Source organism: Hypanus sabinus, chromosome 3, assembly GCF_030144855.1.
Source record: "Hypanus sabinus isolate sHypSab1 chromosome 3, sHypSab1.hap1, whole genome shotgun sequence".
NCBI classification, from domain to species: domain Eukaryota; kingdom Metazoa; phylum Chordata; class Chondrichthyes; order Myliobatiformes; family Dasyatidae; genus Hypanus; species Hypanus sabinus.
This window is the reverse complement of record NC_082708.1, coordinates 121,300,990-121,324,963: the sequence shown is the minus strand read 5'-3', so window position 1 is coordinate 121,324,963 and position 23,974 is coordinate 121,300,990. Positions and strand designations below refer to the sequence as shown.

Sequence of the window (23,974 nt, the reverse complement as noted above, 5' to 3'; positions counted from 1 at the left end):
ACTAGCAGCCAATTTTTGATCCAGGTCTTTTATTATCCCAAGTTTTGAAAATGCAAATAATACCATCTATTGGTTCGCCTCTTATTTTACCAGCTGCATCCTTAAAAATAACAGTCAGTATGTTTGTAAGATGTGATTTCCCTGTAACAAATCTAAGTTGATGTTGTTTAAAGTTGGTGCAATTGCCATCTCTTATTATCACGTTCTTCATAATAAGCTAGCATTTTCCTACTGATGGCTAACTGGTCTGTGCCTCACTTGTTTTTATCCCCTACCCTTTTTATTCTAGATAGTGGGTTACATTGCCACCTTGCATTCTGCAAGAATTGTTCAATAATCTATAAAATTTGGGGAGATGACAACCATTGTATCAGTAGTTGCCGCAGTTACCTCAAGTTTTGCTTTGAGTGCCATTAAATTTTCCCCGTATTGTTTTTCAACTAATACTATTTTGCTTTAATTTCTTCTTTCTATTAACCTTTTGTTTCCCAAGCATTTCTGGGATGCCTTTTGTGTTATCTTCCATGAGAACAGAAAGCAAGGAATGTCTTGTCTTGTTTTTTTCCCTTCCCTTTTATAAATTATCCACTTTCTGACTGTAAAGGATCTCTTTTCAAATCTTTTTATGTACCTGTAGAAGATGTTGTAATCCTCTACTCTAATTTACCCTTATTCAACTTTTCTCTTTTTAACAAACTTTTGTGCATTTCTAAGCTCTTTTTTGGCACAATATATGCCTCATCTTTGGATTCTTAACTAACTATGATTCATAAATCATAGTTGCTTCAGTTTTCTTTTTGCATTACTGTTGCAGAGAGGAAGGTAAAGCTCTTGTAGTTCTTAAATCTGTTCCATAAATGTTAGCAATTTCAATCAATTGTAGTGCATTTCAGTGGTTCTGTTCCAACTATCATAGTCAACTCAATCTTTCTTGTGTTAGTACTTCCCATTAATTTAAGTTTAATACTGTATTTTCAAATCAAACATTTTTACTTTGAATCATAATGTAGAATTCTATCATGTTTTGGCCAATCTTCCCTACAGACCCTACACAGCGAGATTAATGGTACCCAATTCAGGATTACCTGTTCTCTAGCTGGCTCCTCAAGTTTAAAAAAAAAACACCTTCACACATTCCACAAATTTATCCTCCATGGTATTATTACTAATTTGTTTTGGCTAGTTTATTTGTAAATTAAAATACCTCATTATCATTTGTACTTCTAATACCTCTACTATTTGGAGGCCTGTAGCACAGTAGTGTAGTGGTTAGTGTAAAGTTTTACAGTGCCGACAACCTGGGCTCGATTCCTGCAACTGTTGGTAAGGAGTTTGTATGTTCCCCTGTGACCGGGTGGGTTTCCTAGATGCTTTGGTTTCCTTTCAAATTCCAAAGACATATGGCTTAGTCGGTTAATTGGTCACATGAGTTGAGCAGTGGGGCTTGTTGGATTGGCTGTAGGACGTGCTGTTCATGAGAGTGGTCACTAAGAATGCATTACAGTGGGACCAGCAGTGGTTTGAAAGCTACAAGATAAATCAGCAGTGTTGCATTACTGCTTGATAATAGTGATAGTACACTAAGTTAACTCAGAGTAGTACTACTAACAACCAAACCATTTACTTAAAGTTGAGTGGGTTAAACAAATTGATTAACACTAAACTTATTCATTAAATAGAATGGGGGTGGGGGGGGGTGAGGAAAGACAGGAGATGTGTTACTTTCATTATAAATGGGAGCTTGTGAATATTTTTTGTCCAAGGCAACCATATTGCAGCTCAAAGAATGCAGGTGCTGGAGTATAAGATGTAGATATGGAGAGATTGTAAAGCATGAAAGTTATTTAGTCCATTTACTCTGGGAGATATTGTGCCCCACAGAATAAAGAGGATGGAATTGATCTGTCAGGTCAAGGATAAGTGAATATGACAGGAAGTGAGTTAGGTATGTGGGTCCAGGACACTATTATGAAAGCATCAGTTCTGCAGCCCCTGCACATGTCCAGCAGATTCATGGCTCTTGCAAACCTTAAGTGGGAACAATCACTCAAGCAGAAGGGTGGGAGGAAGCTTAAAATGTGGTTGTAGTTGCAAGCAGTCAACAGATAATATAATTGGGGGATACAATCACCAATATTAGACACAAAGGCTATGTTGCCTATCTCTTGCCAGGGTAAGTGACATGTCCCTGTGCTGGAGAGCAACGTGGGTTGGGGAAAGAAGGTTCCAGTTATCAGTGTGCACCATGATTTTATTGAGAGAACAAGACTAGCCAGGGACTAATTTTAAAAAGCTGATCCACCAAGGTAATCATCTGTGTCATAACCCGAGCCATAGGCAAATTAGGCTGTTGAATGCTTGGGTTAATTATTAGTATGGAAGTGGAATTCTGTTTGTGGTGCTGGAATAAATCCAAGGGAAAGAGGGAGCTGATCCTTTGGGATGGACTTCACTTGAATCATGCCAAGAACAGAATTCTAGCAAAATAATTAATTTGGGAGGCATGAAGAGCTTTAAGCTAAATAAGATGGAGTGATTGGGTATCAGTGGCAAGAAATTTAAAGTGCAAAAAAAGGGAAGAAGTACAGTAAAAAGTAATTGGGCTAAAGATAACTATGCCAGGAAGAGAGAGATGTAGCATGAAAATAGCTCACTAACAATTAGAGACTGGCCAAGAAAGTGGCCAAATGACAATTTGATATTGTAGCTTTCACAGAATCAATCTTGAATGAAGGGTAAACCTTTTGGTTTAATATCGTCACATGTACCAAGGTACAGTGCAAAGCTTGTCCTACATGCTGTTCATAAAGGTCAACTCATTACATAGTGTATTGAGCTAGAGCACAGTAAAATAATAATGCAGAATCAAGTGTAAGAGCTACTGAAAAAATGCAGTGCAGGTAACGGTAAAGTTTAAGATCATAGCAAAGTAGATGGTGAGGCCAAGGGGCCATCTTATCATACAAGAAGTCCATTCAAGAGTCTGGCAACAGTAGGGTAGATGCTGTCCTTCAGCTTGGTGGCACGTGCTTTCAGGATTTTGTATCTTTTGCTCAATGGGAGAGGAGAGACAAGAGAATGCTGGGGTGGGTGGGGTTGTTAATTGTGCTGGCTGCTTTACTGAGGCAATGAGAAGTATAGGCAGACTATGAATGCAACATTCCAGGGTATAGAGACTTAAGGTGGAATGGGGGTTTGATGCAGAAGAGGAAGCTGCAATACAGTATTGTTAAGGAGTCCATTATGATAGTAAAGAGGAGCATATTCAAAAAGGCTCTTAAATGTGGCCACATGGGTCAAGCTTAGGAGTAGAAGTTGGGGTGATCACTTTGCTTGCAGTATGGTACAGGGCTTCTAACAACCAGAAGGAGATCAAAAAGACAAATAAATCACAGCAAGATTAGTAGACAATTTCAATTTTACCAAGATTAACTGGACCATTTAGTCCAAAAGGTGACATATTTTTAAAGTGCATTCTGGAGAATATTTTAGTCTAGTACTTGAATAACTGCCCAGAATGGACAGTCCTGGGTCTAGTCTGTGGTACTGGGTATGTAGCTGGACCAGTGGTAGAAATGTCAGTGGGAGAGCATCTTGAGTTACTGAGCATAACTTTGCAAGTTTTAAGGTAATTTTTGAAATGAGTAAGGATGGCCAAGGAAATAAAATGCTGACTTGAAGGAAGGCTGATTTCAATGTTGCAAGATAGGACCTTGCAAAAGTAGACTACAAGCAGCTACTTGTGGATAGATCTACATTTGACAAGTGGGAGTCATTCAAAATTAAAATAATGATAATTTATGGCCATCTGTTATGAACTTGTGGTGGAGCAGCCATACTCAAAATTGTGCAAGTTTTTCATTGAAGGATAAGCTGAACATGAGTAATTGTTCATTTGAGAGAACATTTGAAAGAAATGTAGAACATTAGAGCATGAAGGGCAGATTAAGGCATGTTTCATACAAATGCCAAATATAGAGAATAAGACAAATGAATTGCTTAACTTGAAGGATAGGCTGTGGTTGCCATTTTTCTGATATGACTGCTCGGTTAACAGGATGAGGGAGTGATAAATCATGCATTAATATAAGGAATATGGTAAATGTTGGGAAACTTTCAAGGAAAATGTTATTAGGATTTTGGATTGTCACTTCTGTGCGAGAATTTAACAATGGAGAAGTAGGCAATGAAATGTATGTGTGGGTGGGGGAATAAGTGACAGATTTATTGCTATTGGGAGGCCAAAATACACGATAACCAGATTAAAAAAAAGGCAGTAGATGGTAATGGGGTATTTTAACTTTTATAAAAGAAGGGGTCAGACAAGCTTGCATCAGAAAGATGGAGACAAATTATATTGTGTATGGAGTAGATTAAAGCAACAATATGCTATTGAGCCAATGGTATGTGTTGGGGTACAAATGAGAAAATCTGCGGAATGTGTTGGAAATCCAAAACAGCATGTACAAAATGCAGGTCAGGCAATATCGATGGAAAAGAGTAAACCGTACTCTGTCCTGATGAAGAATCTTGGTCCAAAATGTCTGTTCTTTTCCATAAATGCTATCTGACTCACTGAGTTCCTCCAGCATTTTGTATGTGTTGCTTCCGATATGTGTAGGGGCATGATGGCAGACCATGTCAAAATTTGTAATAAGTCAGTTTGAGTTAACAGGGCAGATGTAACATGATTGAATTCAATGTTATAGTTGAAAGGAAGGAATGTTAAACAGATATTATGATTTTACATTTAAAGAAGGTTGATTTCTATCTAATGAAACAAAGACTGACTTTGATAAGCTGCAACTCAGTGAGTTATCCAGGATAAGGAATGTAATGGGGTAGAATCCGTTTATGATACTAAGAAGAAAGACTTAGATTTTTCAAACAATCATGAATGAATAAGAAGTATGACAAGTGGTATAAAACTAAGTGGTAGGGCATGTGAAGAAGTAAGAACAAGTACTGGTTATGATATCTTGGGAGAGAGACAAAGAACAATACAAAGTTATCAGAGTACAAATTTTAAAAATGTAAATACAGGTTGGCAAAGACTTGAATGGGTATAGCAATAATTGTAAATGAAATGGAGAATGTTGAGAGATTACTTTGCAATAGAACTTGCATTAGAAGATTAGTGTGGTGGGTATTTCATTGAATAAGGGATAGAAACTTGTTGAAATTAATCAAATACTGGCAGTAAGAATAATGGAATGAATATTAATACCTTAAAGAGTAATGAGTCCAAAGGACCGGATGTCTTCCTTTAAATTTTATCCTAGGGGTTTAAAAAGAGTAGATGTAAATATTTCTGAAATCCTACAACAAGCTAACAGAAATCTCTATGTTGGAAAATTGAGTATGTAAATTAGTATAAACAAAAAAGTTAATTGCAATATCAGCATTAGAATGCATATGCTATATTGTAAAAATCACTTTAAAACAAATTATGGACAGTGTATGAGGCTTGCCTTTTGGAGATGTTCCTGTTTGGTGTGTGGATGATGTTCAGTTTGAATAATTTTGTGTGGTTAGTGATGTAAGAAATGTCATTAATTCATATTCATTTGTAATGATTTAAAATAAAACCTCCACAGCATGAACTGGAAAACATAGAACCGACTCAAGGTCTTTCATTCGAAGCCTCTGTGACCTTTCTTCAGAGGCTAATAGGTCTTGTTGATGTGCTGATTTTTGCCAGCTCCCTTAGCTTCACTGAAATAGAGGCTGAAAAGAACATGTCTTCTGGAGGAATATTAAGGCAATGTCTTCGACTTGGTGAGTATATTAAGCAGTACAATATAGTGCTGTGTGCCTCGTATATTACAACCTAAGAACTTATTCTTAATTTTTCAGTAGGTTGTTTATGAAACAAGTGAAATAATGTAAGTTGCATGATCAGGCTTGAGTTCTTTTAAAAATTTATTATTTCAAAAATTTAACCTAATATTTAAATTTGTTTATATGTTTTAAGTGTACTGCAGTGAACCTCTAATCCATTTTCGAACTGTTTAGGAATTTCAGTGATTCAGCATCTGACTTGCCTGCAGATGTTTCCTGAGATCTTTTTTAACTTGCTGGGACCCTGTTCCTATGCTCACTTCTAGTTCTTTTTTCTTGCTTCGCTGGAATACTTAATATAATAATAACTAAAGAATAAAAAAAATATCAAAGTATGGAAGGTAATGACCATCCTCTATACTGGAAATCTGCCAGTGCAGCATTATCAAAGCACTGAGCATGTTGGATTATTCAGATTTACAGAGTATTTGCAAAATAACACCTTTAAAAAAAAAATTACAAGTATTTGGAAATATAAGAATTACTGTATTTTACATTATTTAAACTATGCCCCAGTAGCATGCAAAAATTCTGACTTGCATTCTTTGGTACTTCATTTTATACAGTAGAATAGTTGATGCTCATTTATGTTGGTAAGAAATTTATGTGAAGTCCAGTAATGATGTTTTGTTTATTTTGATAAACACTCCATGTGCTTGGATTGCTCACTACTAAGAGACAAACCTTAGCTTCCTTGCTAAATAACGGAGTTTTGGCTGGAAAAACAGGTTAATAAAATTTAACATATACGTATCACAAGAATAAATTTGCTAATCTATTATTTAATGAAATCTTAAGCCAAAATCGATAATGTTTTATTGGAGCTCTAATAGTAAATTTACTGTAAATGGGCACAATTGAGCTAATAAGAGTGACCACAGTGTATATGCACGGTATAGAGAAGGATGCAAACATGTGAAAAAATAAAATCAAGACAATAGATTTAAGGGAATCGGAACAGACCATATTGCTTATGATGTAGAATGACAGTAGAATATAAGTTGAAGACTATGCAATAGTCCATAAAATAAAAGCATTATGGTTGTTTTTAAAGAAAAAAGCACACTGATTAGCATTGGATGCATAAAGACAAAGGGGAAAAAGTGAATGTTAGAAAGGAGGAATAAAATGTGGACAACAATCTCTTACCGACAAAAGTGGATGAGTTATGTGTTACTGGGGTTGCAGTTTAAAATAATGTGAAATACAGCAATTCTTGTATTCCTGAATTGTAATTTTAAAAGATGTATTATTTTACAAATACTTAATAAATCTGAATAATCTAACATGCTTACGGGTCAATCAGACAAGTGAGAAAACACAAGCCTTGGTAGTCAGAAAAAGAAATTCAGAAGACAAAGAAGGAAGTTAGAATCAAAATCACAATGTTTTGAAGAACTACAAATAAAATGCATCTATCTAATTAGGCAGCTTTCCCATGCAAACTTACCTTCTGAGGGAGTCTACCACATGGAAATTTATTAAAAGTCTTACTGAAGACCACATCTACCACACTGCCCTCTTAAACCTTCTTAGCTGTTGGAGGATTGGAAATATGGATAGGAAAAATATCATAGGCAGCTATTGAAAAATAGCAGAAATGTAAGGAATTGACTGTTTATTTGCTTGGTGGACAGATTAAGTGGATGTGACATAGATGAGGATTAGATATGATGTAACCACATTGTGAATTTTTTCGCGTATTAAGGAACTGGAGCTTCAGTTTGATAAGGTGGTAGACAGGAGCTATGGGGAGGTAGTCATCCCTAGATTGCAGGAGAGACACAACTGGGTGACTATTAGGAGAAGGAGGTGTAATGTGCAGCCAGTGCAGGATCATCTGTGGCCATTCCCCTCAATAATAATTATCCAACTTTAGATACTATTGAGGAGGGCAACTTAATGGAGGAGCCACAGTGACTGCCAACTTCCAAGTAAATGTCCTAAATAGAATCTGGGTTGAAAAATGAAAAATATACTGGTGATGGACTGATATATCTGGATTCAATAGGGGGCACTGCAAAGCTTGAGGGCTCTGCTCTTAGGAGGGAGTAAGTGGGTTTGGCAGGATCAGTAAAAGTTAATGTGTGAATAAAGTTTTGGATAGGGAAACAGACATGGAATAAGCCATTAGCAGAAGTCCCTAGGTCTGAAGGACAGAAGACAGATTGAAATTATTAAATAAGAGCTCTCATCAAAGCAGTTTGGGACTGTGCCTTTTCTGTTTTAGTTCATCATATTATCTTGATTGAAGTGACTGTAAAGTGACTTATCTTGCCTTCATTTAGAGGTAAAATACTTGATAAAAGGAACTCAGGTGGCTCATGTCAACTTAATCTGGTTTTTGAGAGATTAGAACATTACTTGCACAAGACATCCAAATATCAAGAGAATACTTTTGTATCATCCCCAGGTAATATGATTGTGTGAGACATTTCCTATAAAAGTGAGCTGTACAGATCTATTATGGAGAAGATTAGCACAGTTGACTCTCAAAGGAATTCATAGGGAGATTGTCAGTTTTGACATTATGTAACTTTCCTTGAAAAGCATGAATCTAGTATTTTGTTTCCATGGTTCTGCTGTAGATTCTCACAATGTGAAAATAGAGTATTGAAACTCTGAAATTGGTAAACTTTGCGAAGAATACATTTCATTATTTGCTTTATAACTCTTCTCAAACTTTACTCCAAATTCTTTGTTTTGTTTGTAGAGTGCTACTAAAGCACTTGATCCTTGTGCTATCAAGTGCTTCCTAATTTCTCTCATGCAGGTCTGTGATATGTCTATTTTGAGGATTAAACTAGTTTAAGTGCATGGAAGGTTGAGAATGTTCCTTTCTCTGGAAGTGCTCCATATTAGATACTAGAATGATAGTTTTAATAGAGATGTATGTAGGGTGGTTTTGAAGGTTTAATTGAATCATTAGTAAACTTTGGCTAACATTAAAAAATAAGAAACATGAGAAACTTTGCAGATGCTGGAAATCCAAGGCAACACACACAAAATGCTGGAGGAATTCAACAGGTCAGGCAGCATCTATGGAAATAAACAAACAGTTGACATTTCAGGCTGAGACCCCTGTTCAGGAATGGAAAGGACAGGGGAAGCTGCCAGAATAAAAGGTGGGGGAGGGGAAAGGAGTTCAGCTGGAATGTAATAGGCAAAGTTGGGTGGGTAGGAAAGGTAGAGAGCTGGAGAAGAAGGTCCAAAGGAGAAAGGGAAGGAGGAGTGGATCCAGATGGAGGTACTATGCAGGTGAGAAGTAAGAGGCCAGAGTAGGTGAAGTAGGTGAAGAGGGGAGGGAAAAAATTACCGGAAGGAGAAATGGATGTTCACGCTACCAGGTTGAAGGTTATTCAGATGGAATATAAGGTGTTACCTCTCCACACTGAGGGTGGCCTCATTGTGGAACAAGAGGAGGACATGGGCTGGCTGACATGTTGGAATGGGAATTGGAATTAAAATGTTTGGCCACTGGGAATTTCTTCCATAATGGTGAGACTTGTTTTAAATTGAAGGACGTTCTTCACCTTTTCCCATCTTTTTTGAAGGTTCTTGGCCCGAAATGTTGACTGTTTATTCATTTCCATAGATGTTGGCTGACATCCTCCAGCATTTTGTGAGATGCATTAAAAATAAGAATTGGGGTTTGGGAAGGGGCAAGGGGGCAGAAAATGATTTGGTGCAGTATTGTAAATTATCCTTTGACTTTACTGTGAGTAAAAGTCAATCCCAGAAGCTGATACTGTACAATAACTTCTATATTCTTTTGTTTGAGTGATAATGATTTTCTCCAGATATTTTGAGATTCATACTTAAAGAATGTTTTCTGCCAGATGATTTGTGTTTAAGTTGATTATTTGATTTCTTTCCAATTGCAGTGTGTGCTGTGGCAGTGAGAAACTGTTTGGAATGTCAGCAAGTATGCCGTGTTAAGTCTGGTGCTGATAACATTAAGGCTCAAAAAACTATGCATGGCTTTCTTGGAAGTGGGAAGTTAACATCCAAGGCAAGTGTTTGATTCACATATAGATTGGATACCCAGATAAATGGAAAACCTTTGATCTGGTCCCATGATCACTAAGTTTTGCAAGTCATAAAGCTGTAAGCTATGAAGGGGAAGAATGTCAAAAATGTGAAATGCTGAAGTGTACTTACAGGCTCAGCTTCATTTTATGATTTGAGGCAATTAAAGGAACGTTATTAAGCAATAAAATTGCTTTTAATATATGGATATACTCATCATCATTCCTAGATGCCTTGACATTTCTTTCATTTCATCTAGTGTCATGGTCCAGCTTGGTTATAAGCGATGTTAATCAGAATCAGAGTTTCTGAGCATTTGGTGCACCAAGATGCAACAGATTGATTTCTGGAATGCAGTGTATGTCATATGAGGAAAGATGAAGCAGGCTTGGACTGTAGTACAGGTAGTCCCTGAGTTACGATCATCCGACTTATGGACAATTCGTACTTGCGCACCGAGGAAGGAGAACGCCGCCTGCCATTTTAAGTCAGATCGCGATGCCGTTCGGCATTTTAAGTCGGATCGCAATGCCATCCACCATTTTAAGTAATTGCTATTGACACTGTGTTGAGTGTTTAACTTTGTATTTGGCTTAAATTTTTCTTAGTAAGGGGGGACTTCCGGTAAGATGGCGATTGTTTAGCTGCTCTGAACTTTTGCTCCGTCATTCTCCCTATCTTTGCACTATATGTCTCCATTCTTAAACCTTAGTTAGGTATTTTATTTTTACTTGCCTGCGAACACATCTATTTTATAATGGCTACCAAAAGTACTAAAACCCGGAAAAAGGGAAACTTCTACGGCTTTGCCGGCTGACATTCTCGCTGCTTTAGAACAGCATCGACAAGATGTTTTAAAGGAATTTAGGACTTCTTTCAACCAGCTGGATGTCAAATTGGATTGGATCAATGCTAGAGTGGACGAACATGCTGAACATTTATCTCGCATCGACTCAACTTCTGAAGATTTAAAACGCCATGTTCAATTTCTCGAAACTCTCTGTTCCAGCCTAGAGGAGAAGAATTGTAAACTTTTTTCCAAAATGGTGGATCTTGAAAACCGGAGCAGATGTTGCAGTCTACGAATCCTTGGTTTGCCAGAGACTACCGAACAGGGCTCTCCTGTGAAATTTTTCTCCAATTTCCTTTGTGAGATTTTTGGGAAAGAATTTCTTCTGATTCCACCTGAGCTTGAAAGGGCACACAGGATCTACGTTCCCCGTGCAATTCTGGGCTCCCGCCCACGGCCAGTAATTTTGTGCTTTCATCAATACCAGGTGAAAAACCGTTTGATTATGGAGGCACGCCGCAGAGGTACTTTTGCTTTTCAAAATACGGTCATTCGTTTTGTGGAGGATTTTGACCCCCAGGTTCTGAAGATGTGTGCTGAGTTTAAAGGTGTAATGAAAGTGCTTTTTGATCGCGGACTCAGACCCTCCCTTCGAAACCCAGCCGATCTTGGAATTACGCTTACTACTGGAGAATATAAGTGGTTTAAATCAGTGAAGGAGGCTGAGGCATTTATTGGAAGTCTCCTGGTCATCCCGTCTCCTTCGGAACCCGGTCTGACCTCTCGTAGTAAAGCTATTTTTTCCGAACTCAGACTTTACTTGAATAATTCAGACATTATCTATTGAAACTCTAAAGGCTGTAGACAATCTCTCCCTGGACTTGGTGCGTTTTCCCTAAATAGATAATCCGAGTTTAATGTTTCTCTGCGGACGTTTAGATTGTACTTGTGTAATCTATTTTATTCTTGTATAACTTTATTTATAGAGAGCTACAATTGACTCTATCTTGTTTTGGAGGTTTGGAGTTTTTATTGAAGGCCTCCCTGTTGGTTGATTCATAGTTTAAGTTTTGCTTTTTTTTTCTGTAAATGGTTGATAAGTACTCTCTTCGAATCTATAATTTCCCCTTTTTCTCCCTCCCTTTTTTTTCCTTTTAATCTTCTATCATTTTTCGCGGGTAGGTTAGTTTTCGTTTTCTTCTGATTTTCTTTGTATTAAGTTTTATACTTCTGTTGAAGTTGTTCCTATTTGTAATTATGTTTTCTAGTGCATAAACTAGTTACCATTTGCTATAGTATTTATACGGAACTGTTGTTAATGACACAGAACTGGGTTAATTTTTAATTGGGTTAATTTTTTTTGGTAGAGCTAGCTGCTTTTTTTTGGTAGCCGTCTAGTTTTGGGTTGCGAGAGTGGGGTGGGTTCTTCAGTTCCAACACTACTCACTGTTACTTTTGCCTTCCTTTGTTACTCAAGACATGTTTCTGTTTTGATTCTACGAATCTATGTTTACATCTTTGCTCCCAGACTGTTATTGTACTGCTTGACTTTTTATATGCCTGCTGCCTTCTATGCACTAACAATTGATAATGGTTAATACACTTAAATTTGTGAGCTGGAATGTAAAGGGATTGAATCTTTCGGTCCCTTGCTTTCAGATCCTTTTTTTTGGTAGTGGGCATTAATATCATCTGTTGCTAAGTGTATTTACAGTTTTGGGGGCATGATTGTCCTGATTTATATTCTCTATATTGTGTTGTGGTTGGTCTGGAGTGTTTTTTTGTTGCGGGGCGTGGGGAGGATACTAATTTTACATGTCTTCAATTTGGGTGCTTTCTCAATTATCTTTCTTTGTATCATATTATTGTATATTTAGTTTTGCACTGTATCAATGTTCTTCATTTTGATCTGTTTTTTTTTCTGCAACTATGTAGAAAATGTACAAAAAAAACTAATTAAAAAAAAATTTTCTTAGTAAGATTCACCCTGACCCCCCCCCCCCCCCCCCCCCCCATTCCAGTCAGCTGGTGGTGCAGTGAGATCAGCGACAGGCTGGAGAACGGAAGCTCCTGACTTTGATCCAGTGATAGACCGCTCCTTTGCCGGGTTGATGTTGATCTAGTGACTCCTGTCCCATCCGTGTTGGGTTGATGTCGAGCTCGCAACTCAACCTCGTAAAAAAAAACACTGCCACTTCCAGTTTAAATTCCCACGCGGAATATTGTGGAGGATCAAATACCCAAACCCTGCACAGCCCCCACTTTTCCCATTTAGCCTGTCTCAGTGCGGTGGTCGTTAGGACCCAGCGGACTTCGGGAGCCGACGGAGGTCGGGACCCGCCGCCCGCAGTGTTTCTGTTCCATTGATGGGAAGCGATCGTGATTGAAAATAAAGTGGAAATAATAAAGCGTTTGGAAAGAGGTGAAACACCACCGGTCACTGGAGAAGTGTTAGGGTACAGTTGGTCAACGATTGGAACAATTTTAAAGGATAACAGATAAAGTGTGAATAATGGAGCATATGAAAGGCCCTGCCCCGATGAAAGCTATAATTATTACTAAGCAACGCAGTTGTTTAATTATTGTAATACATACGTTTCTTAAGTGTTTTATATGCATAGAAAGGTAAAATATATACTATATATTATGACAAACGTTTGACTAACATGCTAAATTATACCGGATGTACTTGTTCCGACTCACATACAAATCTGACTTAAGGACGGACTCAGGAACGGAACTCGTATGTAACCTGGGGACTGCCTGTACTGTATTTGAATTTACAAACAGGAGAGTTGATCTAATTGAAAGGTACAAAATTCTTTGCAACTTGACAGTGTGGTTTCAGATCTGACAATTTCCCTGGCTGAGGTGTATAGTACTAAGGGAAAATAAAAGGTTAGATTTTCTGATTTTGGTGAACTTTTTGACTTCTTTATCTATACAAACTCTTGAGGCTCAGTCACAAAGTATATTCAAGATGAAGATTAAGTTTTTGGATATTAGAGAAAGGTATATTGGGTTAATGCAGGAAAGTGACATTGAGGTTAAAATCAGTTGTGTTCTTGGTGGACCAAATGACCCATTCCTGCTTCCATTCCTTATGACCTTTTCTTTAATGTTAACATTGATATAATAGTTTTAAATGTATGGGAAATAGGCTACAGCATTCTATTTCTCCATAGAAATGAATTTTGGATGAGGATAAGTACACAGTAAAACTTAATGTATGATTAAAGTAAATTAATGATAGTCAGTTTTTGTTCTTGTATTTATTCCACATCAAACCCTTGACTATAATGTACTATCTGAACATAATGAATTTCCATTTGTGGCCTTGTTAATGTAAATAAGTTTAGGTCAAAACAAAGAGCAACTTATGGGATGTATAAACTTTAATGTTTTTAAGCTGATAAAGGGTAGTTGAGATGTATATTGAGACAAGATGATGTAAGACACAAGTGAAATTTAGGTGGTACCTTGCTGTGATTTGAACTCTTAGAGTGGGACTACTGATATAATATTATTTGTAAGGTTCATTGAATTGCATGTTGTGAAGCAGTTGGAATAAATGCTGAATGTCTGGTTGGTTGCCAAGTTTGGTGCACTAGTAGGATGATTTCTGTCATTCTTATTTAATTGTTTACTTTAGTTACATTACTCAATTAATTCTAACAAACATGATGGATGTTGAAATTTTACTCCACCATTCTTTGTGTTACTACTTGGATCTAAACCAATATCCTGAAATAGAAGGTTAAAGTTCTACCAGACTCCTCCACCCAGTTTGTAACTTGGAAAGGAAAGAAACTTGAGGTAGTGAAAATGTAAAACTGTTTTGTTTGGTTGACATAAGAAAGGTTAATAATTCTAATGCTATTGTGCTTTTACTTGTTCTTTGTGTTTTTATTTTCTTTAGAGCTCTATCAATTCTGTAACAGCTGGTGTTTCTCTAATAAGAGATCCTGACCGTTTGCTGCAAGATATGGATATTAATCGTCTTCGAGCTGCTGTGTTCAGAGACGTTGTAAGTTTTGCATTTGTGGTTTGTATTTAGTTCTATTTTGCCTATTCATTTTATGGATCAAGTGCACTGATAGGAGTTGGCAGCTTGTTTTAATATGTTTCTTTCATTGCCCATTAAAGGCTAAATCTTGCAAGTTCAATGGGAAGTTGTTGTAATTGCGGTGGCCATCTTAATCTTTTAGTGGAATGTCTTTTCAGCTCCCCTCCCCATTCCCATCCAACCGATATGCTCTTGGCGTTCTCCACTACCTCAGTGAGACCAAACGCAAGTTAGATGAGTAGCACAGCTACTGTCCAACAATGTTGACATTCAATTTTCCAGTTACAAGTAACCCACAGTCTTGCTGTCTCACCAAGATTCTCTATACCTTTGTTCACTGTTTCTATTTCCATGCTCAGCATTAGCTGATTTCATCTCCCCAGCAGGTTCCATCTACCCATCACCAACGTGCCTATCCACCTGAGTTTCTTATTCTGTGGTCTATCCATCCTATCCCCTCTCTTGCCCCCCCCCCCATTTTTTCCAAATACCTAGTTATTAATTTTTGCCTTATCTGTTTCTGCTTATAACCAGCAGCCGTTGTCTCCAAGCTTCATTCTGCCCCCTATTCCAGCACCTGGATCCATCTGCCCATCATTTTCCACCTCTCCTTGTTCCATCTATCACCTACCAGTTCCCAGCTCACCCCTCTCTTTTGCCTCTCTGCACTGCTGTCTCAGTCCCTTTGCAGGATAACCTAAAACCATAAATTGCAAATTCTTTTTTTTCCACTTCAATCTAAAGAAATTTCCTTGTGCATTTGTTTCTGACAAGTCTTTCAGACTGTAAGACATAGGAGCAGAATTAGGGCATTCAGCCCATCAAGTCTTCTCTGCCAGTCCATTGTGGCTGATTTATTATGCTTCTCAAACCCATTCTCCTGCCTTCTCCCTGTAACCTTTGATGTCCTTATTAATCAAGAATCTATCAAATTCTGCTTTAAATATGCTCAATGATTTGGCTTCCACCTGTCTATGGTATTGGAAAGTAACTAATATTTATTTGGGCATATTCTGTAGATCCAGTCACATTATGGTGGAAAGAACACATTTATTTTATATCTACAACTATGACCATATGTCACAAGGTTCTTCAGAGGAGTTTTATTGAGGCACATAAAGAGGGAAGATGATCAAAATTCTGATATAGATAAATTAGGTTGACTTAATAGAAGAATGAGCAACTTAATTGAGGCAAGAGAGATGGAGGTTGGGAAATTCAGGAAGGGAATTGCAGAGTTTAAGACTTGGAAGCTGAAGATATGACAAGTAACAAATGCTCCTTAGTAGCTACCTTTGACCATACTGTCCAAACGCTTCAGTTCCTGTAGATCAGAATCATGGGAATTTTGGTAATTAAATGATAATGAGTACCATTTCAAGAACTTCCTTGCATACATAATCAATCATGGAAGTCTTGAAGTTAATGAAGTTATTTGATAAGGTGCCACAGATGAGGCTGCTGTTCAAGATGAAATCCTATGGCATTACAGGAACGATACTGGCATGGATTGTGGAATGGCTGACAGGAGGTAGCGAGTAGGAATAAAGGGGCCTTTTCTGGTTGGTTGCAGGTGACTAATGGTGTTCCTCAGCGGTCAGTATTGGGGCCACAGCTTTTCATATTGTTTATCAATGATTTAGATAATGGATTTGATGGCTTTGTGGCAGAGTTTGCGGTTATTACAAAGGACTTGGACAAATTAGAGGCAAAAAGAGGCAGACGTACACAGTGTTGGGAAAAGTATGAAAATACATTTTGGTAAAAGGAACAACAGTGCGGACTATTATCTAAATGGGGAGAAGGTTCAAACATCAGAGGTGCAGAGGGACTTGGGAGTCCTTGTGTAAGACTCCCAGAGGGTTAATTTACAGGTTGAGTCTGTGGTAAAGAAGGGAAATGCAATGTTGGAATTTATTTCAAGGGGAATAGAATGTAAAAGCAAGGAGATAATGCTGAGACTTTATGAGACACTAGTCAGGCTGCACTTGGAGTATTGTCAACAGTTTTGGGCCCCATATCTCAGAAAGGATCTGTTGTCATTGGAAAGTCCAGAAGAAGTCCACGAGGATGATTCTGGGAATGATGTGGTTAATAGGTTTTGAGTCAATATCTCCTTAGTGGCGTGCTGTTTTGTTCAAAAACATTCTTATCTTCAGACATTTTGCTATATTAAGGGACTTTTGTGATTTTAATAGTGTTAATGAATGTAATTCAATTATTTTGCATTTGAGGTATTTAAGAAATAGTATTGCTTATCCAATATTTTTAATTTTGTGTAATTTGCTGAGTAATTTCTTTTCTGCTTTGTATTGAAGTGACTTAAGCAAAATTATGTTGTATATAAATTGTTCTTTTTATAGGAGGACAGCAAGCAGGCTCAGTTTCTTGCCTTGGCTGTGGTTTACTTCATCTCTGTACTGATGGTATCAAAGTATCGAGAAATTCTGGAACCTCAAAAGGAAAGAAAGGTATCTCGTTGTCAGTCTGTCAGAAGTACTGACAACGTAAATGGGGCTACCTCAAGCACAGGTTAGATTTGTTGCTTTCCTAGATTCGGGATAATTTCAAGCTGTTAGCTGTTTGTCATTTTTCACCGTTTGGTATTTGCACATTTGGCAGATCAATCAGGCTTCAGAATCACAGGAGCAATTTCACCAATTTTCTTGCTCATAGATGCAAACAAGCAGATGGAAGGTTCCCCAAAGCATGTGCATTTTATCAATTTCAAGTAATTTGAGGAAAATATTTTTTAGTTACTGTAAATTTTTTGTTAATGCTGAGATCCCCCTTCTTAATTTCTAAGGATTGTGAACAAGTGCAAGTGAGTCTTTTTAAGTTGATAAAATTTGTTCTAGTCACCATATCATGGCTAGCCAGATATATTTCATTTCAATTCATTGAGTGTTTAAAAGCTGGTTCATTTGAAGAGTAAGACTAACTGTATTTAAATAAAAGGTTTGCAATAAAAGAATACTGGTACCAGATTTGTACTCCAAATATTTTATCTGTAAACTTTATACTTTGTAGATGTTACTTAGACCTTAAATTTATGGAAACCGTTCCTAAATTAATCGAAGTAGCAATTATACAATAGTTCAACCAAGGACAAGTTGAATTTTAAATCCTTAATGCTTGCCATCAAACTGGTGGTATTTAACTGTGAGAGGAATGCAAATATAATTGAACTATAAATCTGAATTTCACTACTTAAAAGATCATGCTGATTTTGGTACTATACTGAAAACACAGGACCAAAAGAAAGTAATAGGGTCAACAAGCTTGGAAAAGTATGAATAAAGAAAAAGGAACGCAGAATGCAAGAGATGTTACAGAAATCTCCAGAATAAAGACAGAGTTTAGAAACGGGATAAGAATTTAACTTCAGGCAGCATGGAGACAAAATTGAAAAGAAGAGTGGTAAATACAGAGTTGAAGTTGTTGTATTTGAATGTACACAGTATACAAAGGAAGGTAGCATAAACATGAGAAAATCTGCAGATGATAGAAATCTTGAGCAAAACACATAAAACATTGGAGGAACTCAAGTACTTGAACAAATGCTGGAGAAAGCCTTCCCCCTCACCTCGTCTCATCTATTACTTTACCATCTTGTCCTCTTCCATCTCCCCAATCCTTCTTATTGTGGCTTCTCAACTCTTCCTTTTTAGACCAAAATGTTGTCAAAACCTTATCACTTGTTAAAAATACTCTTCCTTTCTCTCAATTCCACCATCTACATAGCATCTGTTCTCAGGGTTAGGCTTTCCATTCTAGAACATTTGAGATGTCCTCTTTTAATTTATTGTATCTGGTCCATCCACCTCTATGTAGGTGTGACTCAACACATATTGTGGGACAGCTTTTGTTGAGTATCATCACACTGCTGCAAAAGGCAGGATTTCCCGGTGGCCACTCATTTCAATTTGCTTTACCATTTGGATTACGACATAGCTTTCTACAGCCATGATGAGGCCAAAACTCTGGTTGGAGGAACAGCACCTCATAGTCTAGATTGCCTCCAATGCAATGGCATGAACATTGATTTCTTCTGTTTCTGATGATCTTTTCTCCCTCCCACTTCTCTTTCCTATTCCCCATCCTGGTAACCCTTTCACCCCTTTGTAGCTAAGTTTGCAGGTGATACAAAGGTAGCTGGAGGCACAGGTAGAATTGAGAAAGCAGCCAGCCTGCAGGAGAACTTGAACAGATTGGGAAAATGGGCATGAGTGTCAGATGGAATACAGCGTAGGGAAATGTATGGAAAGGCACTTTGGTAGATGGAATAAAGGCATCAGCTATTTTCTAAATGGGGAGCAAATAGGGAAATCAAAGGTGCAAAGGGACTTTGGAGACCTAATGCAGGTTTTCCTGAGGGTTAACGTGGTTGAGACAGTAGTAAGGAAGGCAAATGCAATGTTAACCTTCAGTTCAGGAGAACTGGAATATAAAAGCAAAGATGTAATGCTGAGGTTTACAAGACATTTCTCAAATACCCCAAATGTGGTCTGACTGGTTTTGGGCTGTCTTTCTAAGAAAGGATGTACAGTATTGAAGAGAGTCCAGAGGAGGTTTATGAGATTGATTCTGGAAATGAAAGGGTGAATGCATGAGGAGCATTTGATGGCTTTGGGTCAGTAATCACTGAGTTAGAAGAATGATGGGGGGGCGGTGAGGGAGAGAATTTCATGGAAAACTATTGAATATTGAAAGGCCTAAATAGAGTGAATATGAGATTATTTCCAATAGCAGGGTGGTCCAGGACCAGAGGACACGGCCTTAGAATAGAAGAATGTCCGTTTAGTAGGAATTTCTTCAGTCAGAGGATGGTGAATCTATGGAATTCATTACAACAGAAAGCTACGGAAGCCAGAGCATTGGGTACATTTAAAGCAGAAAGTGCTATGTTCTTGATTAGTATGAGCACCAGAGGTTACAGGGCGTAGTCAGACAAATGGGGAAAATGAATCAGCCATGATTAAATAACAGCAGACTTGATGGGCCAAATGGTTAAAATCTGCTCTGGTTTTATGAAGAGTTGATTTTGATTTCCTTAAGGGTTGTGTTCCATCTTTTCCTACCAAATGGACCACTTTACCACTGAAGTCAATTAATTTGATAGTAAGAATCTGAGGACCCATGAGATGGTCTCCATGCTATTTGGTGCTCAATTAGAAATTCATTGTGCAACTTGGAGTTTGTTATTCCATACAAAAGTGCTTAGCTATAATTGGTTGAGGGAACTGGAGATAGGTTTTGGGAATGTTGTGGGTTAGGTAATGTGTTTTATTATTCTGGTTAAAAGAAGGATTAATCCTCTTCATGAGGGTGAACTTGTCTCTAATGCAAGCAGCTTTAAACTTACCCAGACCACTCACTGCCAGGTGTTTTCTTCTACTATGTTATTGCTATTGGGAGAGCTAGTAGTGTACAATTTTCTTTTGAAATGCAAGTTGTTTTGCACTAGCAATGATACAATAGACTATGAAATTTAGTTCTGCTTGGTTGGTAATCATCCAGGACTTGAGTCACTGTTATGAATATTTCTGCATAGCGAAAATGCAGTTAAGAGTTTGACCATTTTCTAGCACTGCCTGTCAATGGGGATTGTCAGTGCATACAGATTAAATTTGGGTCATATTACAATTTATAGCCATTTTTATGTTAACTTTGAAATTTATTTTTTTTTAGATGGAAAAGATTCATTAGGTTTGGCTGCTCCAGCAGCAAATGCTGATGCATCCGATGCACCAATTCGAAGGGACTCTGGTATTGGAGAAGAACAGATTTTAAATACGGTTTCCAATTTAGGAACTAGTAAACATGAGACTGTCAGCACTGGTCCAGATGCAATGAGTGAACTTCTGTCAACTCTGTCTTCAGAAGTTAAGAAGTCACATTCACAAGAAACTAAAGGCGAAAATGGAAGTAATTCTGAAAATAAAAGTACTTCTACTGTGTCAATTGCATCACAAGGGAAAAATGTCAGCGTGAAGGAAATCCTAAGAAGCCTGGTGAATGCACCAACAGATAATATTGAAGTAGATATGGCACTATTAGGACCATCCTTTTTGGGAGTTACTGGGGATGCACTAGGAGAGCAATCTGTTCAGTTCCGTTCTTTTGACAGGTAAATATGGTGATGACAATTTCTGTGATTTTTGTTTGCTTTCAAATTAAGTGTTATTGCATATAGTTCATAAATGTTATTTAAAATTTTACCTCATAAATGGGCAAAAAGCATCTCCAGAAACCTTAACTTGGCGAAGTAATTACATTACTGTAGTACTGGATTGTTGCCTTACAATGGAAGTATAAAGCATTTCAAATGTTTTTAATGACTATTTCTTTGGGGAAAAAATTCAAATGTCAGAGGTTACTTGTATCCAGAAACTAAGTTCCCAGGAATACCAGGGTCATCAAATCATCTGTGCCAGTAATATCTGTCAACCAAAAAAATGTCACTATTATTGGTGCAGATAATTATTGCATGAAATATGTTGTCTAAAATTGATATCTAAAGCTTCTAAAATTTGCCTTATTCACTAAATACTCCACTAAGGATGTAAGTTAATGATGTAGGAAGAAATGAGGTTAAGTAAATGTGGCAACCTTTTCCTTTCCTTATTACCACACTCCTGACAATTTATAATGAGCAGCCAACATCTTGTGAATTGCCCCAAATTACTTAGTGATTTACATTTGAAATTGCTATTAATCTTTCCTGGTGGACATCAGTTGCTTGAGAAACAAATACTTAAAGATAGGACTGCTGTGTAATTGCTTATCGTGTGTTTCTGTTGGCTTTCTACTTGGAAAGCACTTGGTGATTAAATGATTGTTTTGACCATGCTCAGAACCAACAAACAAGAGAAAATCTGCAGATGCTGGAAATCTGAGGAACACACTCAAAAGACTGAAAATATGGACTGTACTTTTTTCCATAGATGCTGCCTGGCCTGATGAGTTCCTTCAGCATTTTGTGTGTGTTGCTGTACAGGCTAGTCAACAGGCTAGTTAAATTTTTTAAAAAACTGATTTATGATTCCACTTGAGATTATCAGTATGATTTGTTACCTATTCTGTCCTTCATGGTTGTGGTCATGCAATCCAAATGAAATGAATAAAAAAAACAAGTCTGAACATGGGCACGTTTAATACATGAAATATACCCCAAAGGCAATAAGATTGGATCTCCACATTTCCCAGTATTGGTGTTAAACTTTAATGTTAATGTACTGAACTAAGTTTAAACATTTAAATTTTAGTGTTTCCAGTTGTTAGTTTAATTCTTCATGACACTCCTACTCTGACATTTCTGACCATATTTCCTTAAATCTTCTAGCAAAAGCAACACAAGCTCAAAAAATGGTGTTTAAGCATCTTACAGCACTCGACACTCAAAACTAAAGTTCAAAGTAAATTTATTATCAAAGTACATATATGTCATCAAATACTACCGAGTTTCAATTTCTTGCAGACATTCACAGGAAAACAAATACAATGGAATCAACCAAAAACTGCTCACAAAGAGTAACAAGCAGCCAATGTGCAAAAGTAGACAAAATGTGCAAATACAACAATAAATAAATAAACAGTCCCGAGAAAATAAATTGTAGATTTGGTGATAAAACATGAAATATCAACTCTTAAGATTTGGATCCTCTTCAATTTGCCTACCGGAGAAACAGTTCCACAGCATTTGCCATTTTATTGGCTCTTTACTCAACACTGGAACATCTGGATAGCAAAAATGCATACATCATTATGCTCTTTGTTGACTACAGCTAATACCATCATCCTCTCAAAATTGCTAAGTTTCAAGACTTTTGCCTCAATACATTATTGTGCATTTGGATTCTCAATTTGCTCATTTGCAGACCCCAGTCAGTTTGGATTGGCAACAACATCTCTTCCATGATCTCTCAGTACCGCTGCACCACAGAGCTGTGAGCTTAGCCCTCTGCTCTACTTGCTTTGCTGTGTGCTTAGAACAGCTCCAATGCCATATTCAAGTTTGCTAATGTCTCCATTGTCGTACGCCGAGTCAAAAGTGGAGATGAATCAGCATATAGGAGGGAGATTGAAATTCTAGCTGAGTGTTGCCATTATCATAACCTCTTACTCATTGTTAGCAAGACCAAGGATCTGATTATGGACTTCAGGAAGAGGAAACCAGAGGTCCATGAACCAGTCCTCATCGGCTGATCAGAGATGGAAAGGGTCAGCAAATTTAAATTCCTCAGTATTATTGCAACTTTAAATTTCTCATTGTTGCAGGGAAGCAGTATTGATCATCAGAGACCCCCACCATCCAGGTCATACTGTCTTCTCACTGCTGCCATCGGGAAGAAGGTACAGGAGCCTTAGAAACATAGAAAACCTAAAGCACAATACAGGTTCTTTGGCCCACAAAGTTGTGCAGAACATGTCCTTACCTTAGAAATTACCTAGGGCTACCCATAGCCCTCTATTTTTCTAAGTTCCACATACCTGTCCATGGACTCAAACTAGCAGATTCAGGAAGAGTTAGTACCCCTCAGCCATCAGGCTCTTGAACCAAAGGGGATAGCGTTACTCAACTTCAATTACCCCATCATTGAAATGTACCACAACCAATAGACTCGGAAGGTCCCTTCATCTCATGTTATTGATACTTATTACTTATTTATTATTATTATTTCTTTCTGTTTGTAATTGCACAGTTTGTCTTTTGCACGCTTGTTGAATGCCAAGTTGGTACAGTCTTTCATGGATACTGTTGTGAGTTTTATTCTATTATGGAATTATTGAGTATGCCCACAAAAAATGAGTCTCATGGTTGTATATGGTGATATATAAGTACTTTGATAATAAATTAATTTAAAACTTTTTTCAGTGATCAATTCAGTGTTGTGAGAGAAGTTGCCTGCGCTTGCTCAGGTGCCAATGGCTTGAGGGTAACTGTTCCTTAACCTAGTCATTGTGAATTAAAGGGTCTTGTACCACCTCCTTGATAGTAGCAGCAAGAAGACAGCATGTAATTCAGCAATTTCAGATAACCAATTCATCTATGATTTCCAGTTTCTGTCAAAACTGGCTAGTCCTGATATAAAGTCACTAATTTGTCATATGTTTTTTTGTCTTTCCTCAGGTATTCTCTGACTTGATGTGTATTTTCTGAATTTTCTTTTATGTTTCTAGCAACTATATAGTTTCTTGAAGTTGCAGCATTGATGTTTTTCATTCATTCATCTCCCAATGCAGAC

General features: G+C 37.4%; 1 protein-coding gene across 1 annotated transcript in view; it reads left to right on the top strand.

The window, feature by feature from the left end:
• The window catches only part of lrba (LPS-responsive vesicle trafficking, beach and anchor containing), an 817,631-nt gene that overhangs the window by 176,250 nt on the left and 617,407 nt on the right, over positions 1–23,974 (top strand). Inside the window, exons 25-29 of the mRNA XM_059965020.1 lie at positions 5,598–5,778; positions 9,726–9,853; positions 14,580–14,687; positions 17,090–17,258; positions 20,418–20,856. Coding sequence (XP_059821003.1) covers positions 5,598–5,778; positions 9,726–9,853; positions 14,580–14,687; positions 17,090–17,258; positions 20,418–20,856 — 1,025 coding nt within the window. The remainder of the gene's footprint in view (positions 1–5,597; positions 5,779–9,725; positions 9,854–14,579; positions 14,688–17,089; positions 17,259–20,417; positions 20,857–23,974) is intronic.